This window comes from Numida meleagris, chromosome 11 (genome assembly GCF_002078875.1).
Source record: "Numida meleagris isolate 19003 breed g44 Domestic line chromosome 11, NumMel1.0, whole genome shotgun sequence".
In the NCBI taxonomy this organism is placed as follows: Eukaryota; Metazoa; Chordata; class Aves; order Galliformes; family Numididae; genus Numida; species Numida meleagris.
Genome location: NC_034419.1, coordinates 16,494,537 through 16,507,794, shown reverse-complemented (window position 1 = coordinate 16,507,794; position 13,258 = coordinate 16,494,537). Strand labels below are relative to the sequence as shown.

Here is a 13,258-nt window from a genome sequence, read left to right as displayed (position 1 = left end):
CGTGCATTCACGTAGGTCCTTGGTGCTTTCAGAAGGCTTCACATGGTCACTGATGTGTACACACAGTACTTGGCAGGGCTGGAGCTTCACTCTGAAATGACTATAACAGAGTTTAATAAATAATGAAAGTAAGAAGGATTTAGGCTTTTTCTTGAGTGATAAATGACTTGTGATTAGTAACGCTTCTTTTTTAAAGAGACTATCAAAGCAGTATGATCACCCTTTAAAATGAAAGTGCCAGCTTTAAGTTCATAATCAATTATCCTTTTACTTTTTGTAGTGATCTTCTCTGAAGAAGAGAGAGAACAGCTGAGAAAGTTCACAAATAAGTCCTATCTTCTGGATAAAAGAAGTCGTCATCATGCATACCTTGGTTTAATTGATATCCTTCTGGCATACTGCTATGAAATCTGTGTCAGTGAAGGAGACAAAAATGTAAGTAATTTTTTTTTAAAGAGGAAATGTAGTGTTATTAACCTATTGCTGGACCCTGTGCTGCCGTTTGGGAAACTTACCTTTTGTAGTGAACTTCCAAACATTGAAAATATGTGATTGAATAAGTTAAAATGAAAAACATCATGTCTCTAGATTGGCGTGCATTCAGGGGTTATTACAATTCTGAAATACTACTTCTGGAGCAGCATTTCAGTTGTGGGAGGGCAGCGGAAGGAGATGAAGGAGTTTACCGACAGCTCTGTCTCTTCCTAATCTGTACTGTGTCTTGATTTATGTAAATATAGATTTCATGAAGTTTCTTTCATATTGATTTTTTGAACTGTTTCATAACAGATATGTTTGTGCTGATTTGGATTCTGGAAAAGCATAAGAAACCATTACGTCTGTAGGATTGAGACTGGGATGTAGTGTTCTATGCAGGCAATTGTTACATGTTTTTTTTTTTAACAAAATAGACTTTTTTTTTAGACTGACTTATTTTTGGTTTTAAGCTTGTGCATTGAGTATAGAAAACATTTATCGAGATATTCTGGAAAATACAGCGAGTAATTTAAGATCATAAAATTATGCACATTTTAAAAAAATATCAGTTTTCTTTTTCCTGGTATTCACATACTGGAGAAAAGTAGGAAGGCAGATGTGAATTTTCAGTATTCTGGTGTTTTCCTCCCTCTTGCACAGAACAGCAGCCTGCTTTATTTTGTGTCGTGTTTCCTAGGTTTTTACAGGATATAAGAATGAGGGAAAATAGAAAAAGTTGGGTATGGATTTTGTGCAGTCCTTTACAAAATTGTCTCTTAAAATGGGTTTGTTTCTCAGTTGCAGTATTGTTCCTAACATCTCTGCTGCTGATGTTAACCAAGGAGATGCTTTCTCTATACTTTTGATCAGAATTTTTGAACACGTAATCAAAACCATTCGATCCTAATCAGACTGAATTGTGAACCACAGGATTTTAGAGTTGCAGGCAGGAATGTGCAGACCTATTTAGCAGAGAAGTCACAGGGCTCTCTGTGTTGCCTGTTACTGTTGCACGATATTGCAGACGTGTGAGGAAGGTGTACCAATCTGGATCAATCTTTGCAATAGCTGTGTATGGTATATGTGGAAAACACGCTGTCTTTCTTTTAGCTCTTATTTAACAGGAGAACCAAGACATTCAGGCCACACAAATTTTTACTAGAGCCAGGGTTATAGATCAAGGCTTCCTGGCTTTTAGCTGTAATCATCCCAGTAGACCACGCTGCCGCAGAAATGTTATGAATGTGTCACACTTGAAGAATAATGACATTTTATGTGTACTGCTGGCTTTAGGATCCTCTCTGAAAGCCAGAAGTCGTGAACTGTTTTCACAAAACAAGGTATTTTAGCTTGAGCTGCTGTGATGCATTAGGCAGATTTAAGTTTCTGTGCTTGCTAAAAAGGGACAGAATTCCACTGAAATACAATTATTCTTTGATTAGCGTAGTATTTTAAAGGCTTTGTGCGTGAGCTAGATATTCCCAATATAGAAACCTTTTCACTTATTTAACATCTGCATTGCAATATAATTTTTAATACTGTCCTGTGACTATCTCAATGCACATAATATAATTGCTCCTTTATGTTCACAAAGGTTCTTAAATTGCTGCCAGAACTTTATCTTAAATAGTTTGCCAGTGGTCTTGAATATGGAATTAGATACTTGTTTTATGCTTTCCACTTAAATCAGGTTGAATCATCTTGGAACGTCAGGAAGCTGAGTGCAACATTGTGTTGGCTGGAGGTAAGTTAAAACACACCTTGTGCTTTGTATTTGGTGTGCTATTTATTTTTGGCCTTGCGTGCGTCTCCCTATTTAGGGCAAGAAAATAGAGCCCTGTAGCTCCTTGATCAGAAGTCATAGATCTCTTCCCATTTAACAGGCTAAAGCGGTGCTGAGTGTTAGGGTGGAAAAGGTGTGAAAAGCAGGGATTGTGATTTCTTCTGTCCTGTAAGTCCTGGTCTGTTGGCAGGCCTCAGTTAAGCAGTTTATTGCCCACTTCTGGGAATTTTGCTGTTGCACTTTTCTGTAGCCTTCTTAGTTCATTGCTGTGCACTTCTGGCTTGCTCCATCTCTTGGCTGCAAATGAGATGGCTTCTGGCATCTCTGTTCTGCTGCGTGGCTTCAGAGTGCAGCTGGGAAGCACAGAAGCATTTGCAAACCCGGCGATAGGAAATGGAGCATAACTTGGCCTGCAGACCACTACTTCTCCTGTGGGCAGCGAGCTCGAAGGGACTGTCCGTCCCTCATCCCTGACATTACCAAGCCAAGTTCTCAGTTTGCAGTGAGATCTCTGACAGGGTGTTTGGGTTCAGTCCCGCAGTCATTTCTAGTGGGGAATGTTATATCTGGTAATAAGAACTTGTTCTGCTGGCAACTGATGTAACAGGTCAGTTAGCATTCATTTGTGTGTAGCTAGATGTTTGGCAGCAGCAAGTCACAGCAGAGGGCAGCTCAAGTACAACGACTGCCTTAACTCCTGCATTTCTTCAGTTCTGTGTCCTAGCACAGAGGGATAAGCACACACACAGATCTCCTTCACTAATGTAGCAGTTCTTGGCGCAGCCTGTGCCAACAGTATACTTCACACCCAGCAAATGCAGTCTCCTGGCACCAAGCTGTTAATATCTATATCTGTTCCACTAACCATGTAGAGGCGGGTGTTTGCATCAATCTGTAAACAAGATTGCCTCAGCTATGGGCTGCTGGAGCTGACTGCCATATGTGTACGCACCTTAGGCTCTAACTATTAAATAACAAGATAGAAATGATTAAAATCCTTATCAGCGATCCATGAAAATGGAAAGTGGGTTGAGGTATGTAGTCATGTAACGTAAAAAAGTGCTCTCTGTCAGCAAAGCATTTTTATTAATTTTAATGAACTGCGAGTTCAAGATGCAGTAAGTATTTCTATTTGAACCCATCAATGGAATATTTTGTCATTTGAAAATGAAAGCTGGAAAAGAAATCGCTCTCTTAAGAGAGTATGTAATAACTCACTAATTTGTCTGGTCTGAGTAAATTAGAAGTCTTCCTCACTCATGAGGGAGGACAATGAGCTGCTTTCCCTGGGCAGATGCATTTATCCCTGTCTTAAATATCTGTAATTTTCATGAGAGGCAGAATCTTGTATCGTTTTTAAAGATCTTACATGTACACATGTATTTTGTTAATATCATGTGGTTTTAATTTTTTCTATATTCTTAAAAGGCTTTTTATAGCTTCCTTTTATATACATAATAACGTGAGGCAGATGTAATTTATTGCTTTAATTTAAGGAATGGCAAAGTCTTAGGTTAGATGTTTAATGTTCCCTAAATTCTATTTTTAATGCAAAACCACCAAAATGTATAGAACTTCTGTTATCCTGCCACGCAAACTGAGTGTGCAGTATCTTGTTTCTACTTATAGCATGTTGATTTTCATCAAAGTACAGTTTTCAGATGCATAATACCTAAAACTGTGCTTTTTGTCTATGCTACTGTGACTTTTTTCTAAAGAAAAAGTAGTTCTTTGTGTTGAAAGGTATGCAGACTAATTGAGATTTTTTCCACTGACACATGCAGTGTTTCACTAGCATTCATGATGTCCTGGTATCTTTTGGAAGAAGAGTAGTGTGCTATCCACTGTACAGACATTTCGGGTTGGTGACACGTGCCTTCAATGATACAGTCATGATACTGCAGCTAGGTAAGTTGTTTTTTTAAACTTTTTAATTTTTGAGCCACTTTAATCTGAACTTGATGGCCACATTCCTGGACATCTTCTGGTTTTGGGGCTTGGGAGATAATAAAATTAGTGTACTTACCGTGAAAGAGCCTGTGAAGCCACTTGTTTACTAGGCAGTGGATAATGTGTGCAATTGTGGTCTAGGTTCGTTCCAGAGAGTTAACATAAAGGTGTTATGAATATCAGGCATTCAAGGCCAGGCTGTATGGGGCTCTGAGCAACCTGGTCTGGAGGGAGGTGTCCCTGCCTGCAGCAGGGGGCTTGGAACTAGGTGATCTTAAAGGTCCCTTTCAACCCAAACCATTCCGTGATTCTATGATCTCAACCTTGGAAAAAGCTTTGATCAGAGCTAGTATCTTAACAGATGCTGTCCAACTGTGTTTTGTGAAGCTTTAGGAGAAAACTAGAGTGACCGTGTTGAGCAGGCAGGAGCTGAGTTTGGCTACAACTGCAGCTAGACAGGCCCATCAGTATAATCTAAAGTCATGCTTTATGAAGGAGGAGTTGTTGAGACTTAGTGTCATTGTCACTAATTTACGTTGTTACATGGCAGATGAGTAAATGTAGTGGATGTTGTAAATGATTCAGGCTGGCAGCTTGACAGCTAGAACCAAAAAGTTTAGCAAGATCTTAATTCCACATATAATTTCTTCTTAAAAGAGCGCACTTCATTGTAGTCAAAATAGTTGAGTTTGACAAGCCTGGCTTGACAAGCATTGAAGGTGATAGAATCTAAAGTTCATCACTTATACTTGGGTTTTTTTCTTTTGCGTTCTGTCTTGACTTTACATCAGTTGCTTCTCTTCCAGACCAGTATTATTATTATTTCAGTTCTGTTTGCTTTATACTTTGCGGGTCTTTTCTCCACCCTGCCATCTTCCACATCTTTTCACTTTCGTTCTCTGTCAATATTTTTTCAGCATGGATTTACCAAAAAACAACAAACAAATTTTGTGCTCAAACAGCAGGGGGAGTTCTGATCTCTTTTTTTATATATTCTGTAAAATGTAATTTCATCCATGTTGAGGTTTCATAGCCTAGGAGGAGCCTGTCTCTTGGGAGAGGGTTATTAGATTCCATTTGCAGTAGTGGTTGTTTTCATTTGAATGTTTTTCTTTTTCCCCTCATTAAACAGGGAACATTTTTTTTAGTGTTCCAGCACTTAACCCCTTAGCAACTTTCAAGCTAAGGCAGGTGATTCCAGCTAATTGCAAGTTATATTAATCAGTTCTCCTCTTCATAGAGCTTCATTGCCTGTGGAGAAAAGTGACTACAGAAAGACATCTGTCTGTGGCATGAGAAAATGTTCAAGCTTTTTGTTTTTGAAATTATTTTCAGCATTTATCAGCTGTATGTTAAATGGCACTTCTTTGAGCCTGAAATGGATTTTTTTCTGGAAGCTCAGTTGGCCAAATTACTCCTTCTCTAAGAAGAGCAAAAAAAAAAGTTCTGCTTGATTTAAAACCATGGTTGGATGCTAAGCAATGGTATCACTTACATTGGCTTACACGATTGCTGTGGTTCTGGGTGCTGGATCCTGCAGTGGGCTGTGTGTGTTTGCAGCCTTTCTTTTTTTAACACAGATGTTTGTGTAGTCATAAAGAGAAATTGTGTGGTTTGTTTTTCAGCAAAGGAATGATAGGGCGTAACTTCTTATTTGTGAGTTACCTTACAACTTAATCTGTATGGCTGTGCTACAGTTTGGGGCAGCACAGTGCAGAGAGAAGAGGAAAGGAGAGGCTGGGGGAGGGGGCTGCTTCAGCTACCAGAAGTACACACATGGCTGTGCCTTCAGGCTGGAGTCTTGCAGGGATTCCATTCCATCATTGACATAGATGTGGATGCTGAGCGGCGCAGTCATCTGACTGCTGTTCTGAGGCTTTGGATCCACTTAATGTTACAAGGTGGGGTGTGGATAGCAAAATCACTAATGCCTCAAAGGGGAGGAAGATGATATTAAAAAAAACTAATGAAAATCTATTTCCAGGAAGAGCTGCTGTTTTGAAATGTTTGCTGGACATCCACAAGATTTTTAGGGAGAGTGACCCTGCCTACATCCTTAATGATCTCTTCATTACAGACTATTGCATCTGGATTCAAAAAATCAAGTAAGTTCTGAAGTTGTTATTGGTGAGGGAAGGTGGTTAGCGTGTTGTGTCTCTGGACAAATATCAGTAAAACCAAACGAAGTGCTATGTCATATAAATGGAAATGTGTTTGGTCCTAACACTTAGTGATGTTGATTATCCGTGTATTCTTACAACATGGGAGGAAACATTCAGTGTCTTTTTTTATATAGTGGCGTCTTTGGAGGAGTTGTATTTTTAAATAAAGATGTGAATTTTCATTGATATTGATGGTTTCAGAGAAGAAAAGCTTTTCTCAAGTAAATGAGTTGCAGAACGGCAGTAGCACTACTACATGTATCAGTGAATATAATGTCTAGGAAGTCAGCCATAAAAACCAATTCTTTTGTAAAATACAGCAGAAGAAAATGTATGTTAGATATAAGTGACTGATGCATTAACACATTTACTCCAGACAAATACATTATGTACCAGTTAAGCAGAAGTGACAGCTTCTGGAATGAGGGCAATTAAGCCATCTTTTTGTCATAATGACATGGCACAATAGTTGTCTGTCATTAGGAGAACAAGAGAAAGAGGAACTGTAGAAACCGTTGCCTATTTTTAGGGTCTGAATTGGGAAAGCATTTAAGCATGTGCTTAAGTCATTCTTGTTTATCAGTGAAGCAAGCGTAGGCTTGAAGTTATGCATCTTCTAAGTGAACAGGGATGCCTTTTTTTTCTCTTATGCATATGAAAAAGAACTACTAAGTTGACTTTTTGTTCAGAAAATACGATTGGCCTGGTGAGAACAAGGGTTTCCAGTTTCCTAAGGTGAGTGTGGCACACGCTGTCCAGGGAAAGAAGTCTGTTACATCCCTCTGGTGATTGTCTCTATAGGAAAGCTTTGGGAATGGGGGATATTTAGTGATATCTTTATGGTCTTTTAATGAAATTATGTGTGTCCGTTCAGTCTGGATACTTTCTGTTTTGTTTCTTAGCTGTTCTTTACTCCGTGCAAGCTTCGTTAACTTTCTTTGTTTCCGTTTTCTCTATTCATGGTCGCTCTTCAGAAATCTGTGAAGGGCTCTTCTCTTCCCCAAGAGCTTGGGGCCTCTTGGTTTTAACAGTTAGAATGGATTGTGGGTTCTTAGTGGAGAATCTGGGCACTTTAAAAACAGCTGAAAGCAAGGTTGTTAGCTCACCTCTACTGGTGGAGAAAACTCTGGGAGACACAGGTTTAGGAACGAAGCCTGGCTCGGGCAAAAAAATGTAATGGGTTTATCAAATGGTAGTAAGAGAATAGCCTTATTTAATATGAAGTTTCTAGGAATGGAACATCACTGGCTGGTTACCAGCTTTTAAATTTCAGTGTGGGAAGAAAACCTTATAGCCAGCAGTGTGCCAATGACTGATTACAAATTCGGTTTGAGATCATCGTTTGGCTGTGGCTTAATTAGATGAATAAGTGAATGTGTCACTGGACTGGCAGAAGATGATTTATTTTAAGCACAAGAGTGTCTGGAATTGGAAACAATTAAGCTGCTGAGTAAAAACAAATGCAGGTGGCTGATAGTCAATTGGATATGGTGAGTACAGTCTAGATCTTCAGGGATTTTTCCAGATAAGCTGATTTTATTCAGGTTTCTTAGAAAAAAGAAGATTCCTAAAAGTATTAGTCAAAGCAAGATATTAGCAAGTGAAGCTTCATCCTCCAGTTTGCAGTCTTAAACCTAGTTTTACCTGCTTTTTAGATTTTTAGCATCTCTTTGAGTTGCTTGTGAAGTTTATTATTTTATCTATTGCATAAAATGCGCTGTAAAATTGTTTTTAACTGTTTGTTGGGTTTTGAAGAAAGGGAGCGTGTTGCTCAGCAAAATCAGAAGGGAGGGAAGAGTAAATATTAACCTGGGTAACAAAAGCTATACAAAGACCTATGGAGGCAGCTTGTAGAAAGTCTCGGCAGGTGGTGTCAACATTGATGTTGAAAAGCCAGATGCAGCCAGATGGAAAATTGCATCTTTAACCCCTGAGGTCATAATGACATGTCATCACTTCATTTGATCGCCCCGCTAAGTGAGCTTATCATCTGCCCTGCTGTCACTTCTGTTATTACTTTCATTTCCATAATAAAATTAAATTTAATTTGTCTGGTTTGCATGCCTTTTTTTCTGTAGGTCAGAGATTTTACAAACCACTGTGATACACGTGGTGGCCTCTCCAAGGTGAAGTTGGAACCAAATTTGTATCGCTAGTCTGAGCTTTTCTCCATCTTTCACACTTCACTCTGGTACAAAAAGGAGGAGGTGAAGCAGAGGTGATCTTTGAGGAAACCAGTGGTTGTCTCACAGCTGCATATGGGCTGCTGAGAGCAAGGGAATCAAATGCAGGTTTATTGCAGAACTCTTTCCCTTCTGGAGGAGAGTTTTGTCTGCGACCCCATAACATCCTTTGTAGATGTCAGAGCAGTTTACCCGCTGACTTGTGCTGTGTTCCCTTACCCAGCCTGGTGTCTTTCTCCAGTGCTTTGTCTTCCCGTTTGCACCAGTCTCTATTCACCTGGCTTTCTGTTGTCCCCTGTTCCACGTATGTGTCCTCTCATAGAGGGGCCACGTGGTTTCTGCTGGCTGTACCATGGCCAAGTGCAGGGCTGAGCAGCTTCCCCTGAGTTGCTGTCCAGGCAGGCAGTGAAGTGCGTGCTCTTCTGTATCCCTTCAGAGGAAAACAGTTGGGCCCATGCTAGTTTAAAATACCCTCACCAAGTATTTAAATACTTGCTTAGTTTTAGGCATGTACCACTTCATTGCTGGTAATTGTGTGTTTCCTGTGCTCCTCAACTGGAGGTGAAACCACTAGGGCCCCTGGAAATCTTCCAGGGATTACTACATCTATTTGTGCACAGTTCTATAGTTATTGCATCCCCAAATTTAATGGGTTCAAGGAAAGCAGAAGAATAAGGTGTCTGGTCTCGTATAATTTGTATTATATTTTGTTAGCACTATTTTTCTTTAACTTGCCATCTCATCTTTTATCATTTTCTTTATTGCAAAATATTAGAAAGTTATTGTTTGTGTTGTGTATTGTTGTAGCTCTGACTCGTACAGCAAAGGAGATCTATTACAGCAAGAGAAATGAGCTGCTAAATTGCTTCAGCGTATCCCATGGAACTTTGCCTGCAACTTGGTTTATTATATCTGTCTAGAAGCTGCTTTGGTGTATGCATGCTCTGTTGTCACAACTTTGCATTGCAGGGTACGTATACTTGCACCTGAAACAAGCAGAATCCTGTTCATTTGGGTAACGTAGGTACAACGTGCCAGTTCAAACATGGGCTGTTTGCGTAGAGTTAAGAACCATGATTCCTGGTGGCGTCTGTGCAGTCTCTCTAGAAGCTGATACGTTATTGGAATTAACTAAATAAAAGCTAACTCAAGTATTCCTAAACATGTTATGCCTGCTTCTCTTGATTTGCAGGTGATACCTACCCTAGAAGGTAGGCTAGCTTCATAGCTCCCTTCTCCTTTTCATCTCTGTTATAATGGAAACCTAGTCCTTGTTACAACATAATTACCTAGTCTGAAGCCAGCAGGGAGTTGCTGCTTTATGTGTAGGGTGTGAAGTTCTCTAAGTAAATGTAGGATTAATTACACTCACAGCGTGTGGTCGGGGTGATGAGATTGACTGTGATTGTTCGCCCCCCCCTTTCCTTTTCCCTGGGCTGTCTGAATTACTGTTTTAATCAATACAATGTAATGTGGGCCTGAACTTTTAAGGTCTGGCATTGCGAAGGCATCAAGGAACACACGTCTTACAAGAAGAAATAAGATCAATGAGATTTAGGAATTTTAATGCCTTTGTCATCTCAGATTTTAAAATAGAGGAGTAAGGACATCAAGCTACAGCATCATAGTTTTAGTCCATTGCATTGGTAAAAGTTTGGTAGAGGAAAGATTCTTTGTATTCCTTCTGATCGTTTTGTTGGCTCTAAGTGAATTTAAATATAAAGAGCATTAAAGGTATTTAAATAAATACTTGGGGAAAAAACTGCTAAAATCCTGCTTTGGATGTGTAAGGCAGCCTGCTGACATGTGTTCCAAAACCACATGAGTAATCCAAGTAGTGCAGATAGCTTGCTGTCGTGCCCGTCCAAACACACCGGGCCACTGAATGTTCAGAAGTCTTTCCTCAGTGTAAGTATTTGTACAGCTGGCTGTCTTATTAATTTACATTAACTTATCTATGGAGAATCATATGTGCAGTATTTTCCTTGCAGCTTGTTACATGTATGGGCCCCTTCATATACTGTTCTGTGCTTGCTTTAAGGGCAAAGAGCACTTAAGTGTGTGCAGGTTGTGTATGACAATCTTCCTGAAAAGAGCTGCTTCAATCTTTTACTAGACTTGGGAAAATATTCTATAACATACAATGCATTTAAGTTTGTGTAGTCAAATATTATCATCTTTTAGATTAATATATTAGAATTTTGCTATGTATTCCATATATGTGTTTAAACTATTTATTAGACTTATCACTCGTCTGCTTAGAAAAATCTGACCCAGTTATTATTTGTTAAAATCTAGAAAACTTTGGGAAGTTAAGTAGAAGCTATTTTGATTGTGGCATTTGTTTTCTGTAGTGGTCTGGGCCTTTGTAAAGCTCAAAATACTTTAATAGAGGAAAAACAGGCTTTTAAAATTCTTTTGGTCCTCGCTTTTTTTGCTACTTTCAGGGTTGGTGTTCATAAAATCCTATTCATTCTTTGTGGTATTGCAGTGTTCTTAAGGGTAACTTAGCTGTGGCATCCAGCTAAGAACTGTACTGCCTAACGAGGGCTGCTTGGAGTACATGTTGACTGTGAACACCTATTAGGAAAAGACAAAGTTCAGAAAGGAGGATTCAGGAACAAAACTAGTCTAACAGATCTTTAAATGGTACACTACTAGTGCATTAGTTGATTTAGAAAATGGTATGCTACTAGTACATTTGTTTATTAAATTTCCTATCTGTGTGTGTGGGGGGAAATGGTTAACAGAAGAAAGATTACTCTGATTTAAAGCATTCCCAAATGTTAGAGGACTCTGCAAATGTTCAGCTGTTAACCTCTTGGATTCAGCAGCCATGATTCAGAAGAACAAAGGCACGAGCAATTGTATGTTCTGGATGAAAATCCTGCTTCTTGGTTCTGTGGGATTAAACTGACCTGTACAGTCTGTTTAAAGCACTTCCTGCAGTTTTATCCTCACTTAAGGTCCCAACTCTCAGCATTGTATTTTATGTGAATCACAGTTTCATGCTCAATGGTACTCTGCCTTGGCTGTAGCTCAGGTGTCACTTTACCTTATTTGCTGCCCGTGGTAAGTGTAGCTTAGTGAAGGCTGTGGTCACTTCAGGTTTGCTAAAGTTCCAGTTTTTGAAGTAGGTGGTGCAGATTAAGAAAAAAAAAAAACTACATTCATGTTGCTACTTCGAAAGCAGCCTTGCCATTAGCATCTGCTTGTAGTGTGTGTTCTGATGCAGCTAGTTATATTATTTATCAGACAACAACCTCATTGCCACCATTGTGAAAATGCTTGCTTTTGATTATTTTGAACTGTCTTATAGTTAAAAAATTATATTTTTCACGGTCTTTCTTGAATGATGTTATTTGGATACACTGCAGCCTCTCAGCCACCGAACAACTTGTTGGACTGTGCAGATCACCACTTTGAAGGTTATTTTTTTCCTTTGCTGTTTCTGCTTAATGGTCTTGAGCCATGCAGGTACAAGGGATAAAACAAAAAATCCTGATGCTGCTCGTGATCACACCTTCCAGCTGAATGCAGTGAGAAAGCTGTTTTATCTGGTTATATAGGCATCATTCGTAGTGTCCTGTGATGACTTGCAATGGTAGCTCACAACTACAAGCCTCAATTATTGTAATTCCTTCTTAGCAGGCTTTATATGCTGGCATTACTGTTGCTGGCAGTGAGTTCAGCATGCAGTGCTGCATGTGCTTACTGCTCGAAGTAATCGGGCTGCAGCAGGTTTGCCTTTCATTCACTTCTTTGGTGGCCTGTAGCAGTGTATTAACTTGCAGATGTTCCAGCTGGTTTTCAAGCTTCTACTGAGCATGGGAGTGGCAGCTTCAAATGGTCTCTTTGCAGGCTCTTTGAGGTCAGTTTTCTGCATATTTGTTTACATACTACCACGTGTTGGAATTCCTAACGCGTGTTATAGGAAATAATGGAAAAAGGGGAAGGAACTGCGAAGAGATGGATTCTTTTATTACTTCATTTCATAAAGATCTTCCATGTTTTCAGAGTTTTTGTCTGAGTACTGTCCAATATCCTTAGCAATCTGTAAGAAAGTGCTGTGCATCTTTTTTTAGATAAAAATTCACAGTAATGTTAGAAACATTTTTAAGTAGAGAATAATGATTTGAACAGATGAGTTGCACAGACTGACCTAGATTGGCAACATATGCTTATTTGAACAACATGTGTTTTAATACAGTCAAGTATAAGATGGCACACTAACAGTGAAAGATTGTAGATCATAGTCAAGGGTTGGAGAACATGAGATAGTTATGGGCAACAGCTCCAGAAGAATAGCTTGGGTCCTGCTTGAGAGCTGCTGGAACCTGAGTACGTGTGCCTCTCTCAGTAGGTATGAGAGCAGCGAGTGCAGAAGAGGCAGAATAGTGTCATTTTGCAGAAGAAGGTGGCATCGTTTGTGGAACCACTCACACTAATTCCAGCCTCTACTTCTCAAAATGAGGTTGAGAATGGGAAAGAGCAATGGGAGCAAGGCTCCACGAATGCACGTGTATGATTGACTTGCAGTATGGCAAGAGTGAAGAAACATTGTAGTTCACTGATAAGAAAGTTAAAAGTTGATGTGGACATCTGCAAGTGTGATGGGGCAGAGATTTCTGCTGTGTGACATAAAGATAAAATCCCAAACCGTGCCTGGTTGAACATGGAACTTGAAAAGTTCGGACCTGCGG

General features: G+C 39.5%; 1 protein-coding gene across 5 annotated transcripts in view; it reads left to right on the top strand.

The window, feature by feature from the left end:
• Window positions 1–13,258, top strand: part of SHQ1 (SHQ1, H/ACA ribonucleoprotein assembly factor) — a 39,730-nt gene that overhangs the window by 13,638 nt on the left and 12,834 nt on the right. For 3 of the 5 annotated variants that reach the window (XM_021409553.1, XM_021409555.1, XM_021409556.1), the window contains exons 8-11: window positions 281–435; window positions 2,168–2,221; window positions 4,045–4,168; window positions 6,195–6,315. In XM_021409553.1, the coding sequence (XP_021265228.1) occupies window positions 281–435; window positions 2,168–2,221; window positions 4,045–4,168; window positions 6,195–6,315 (454 nt within the window). Of the gene's footprint in view, window positions 1–280; window positions 436–2,167; window positions 2,222–4,044; window positions 4,169–6,194; window positions 6,316–8,450; window positions 8,499–9,362; window positions 9,528–13,258 lie in introns of those variants that run through there. The other 2 variants (XR_002442506.1, XM_021409554.1) reach the window with 2 other exon arrangements.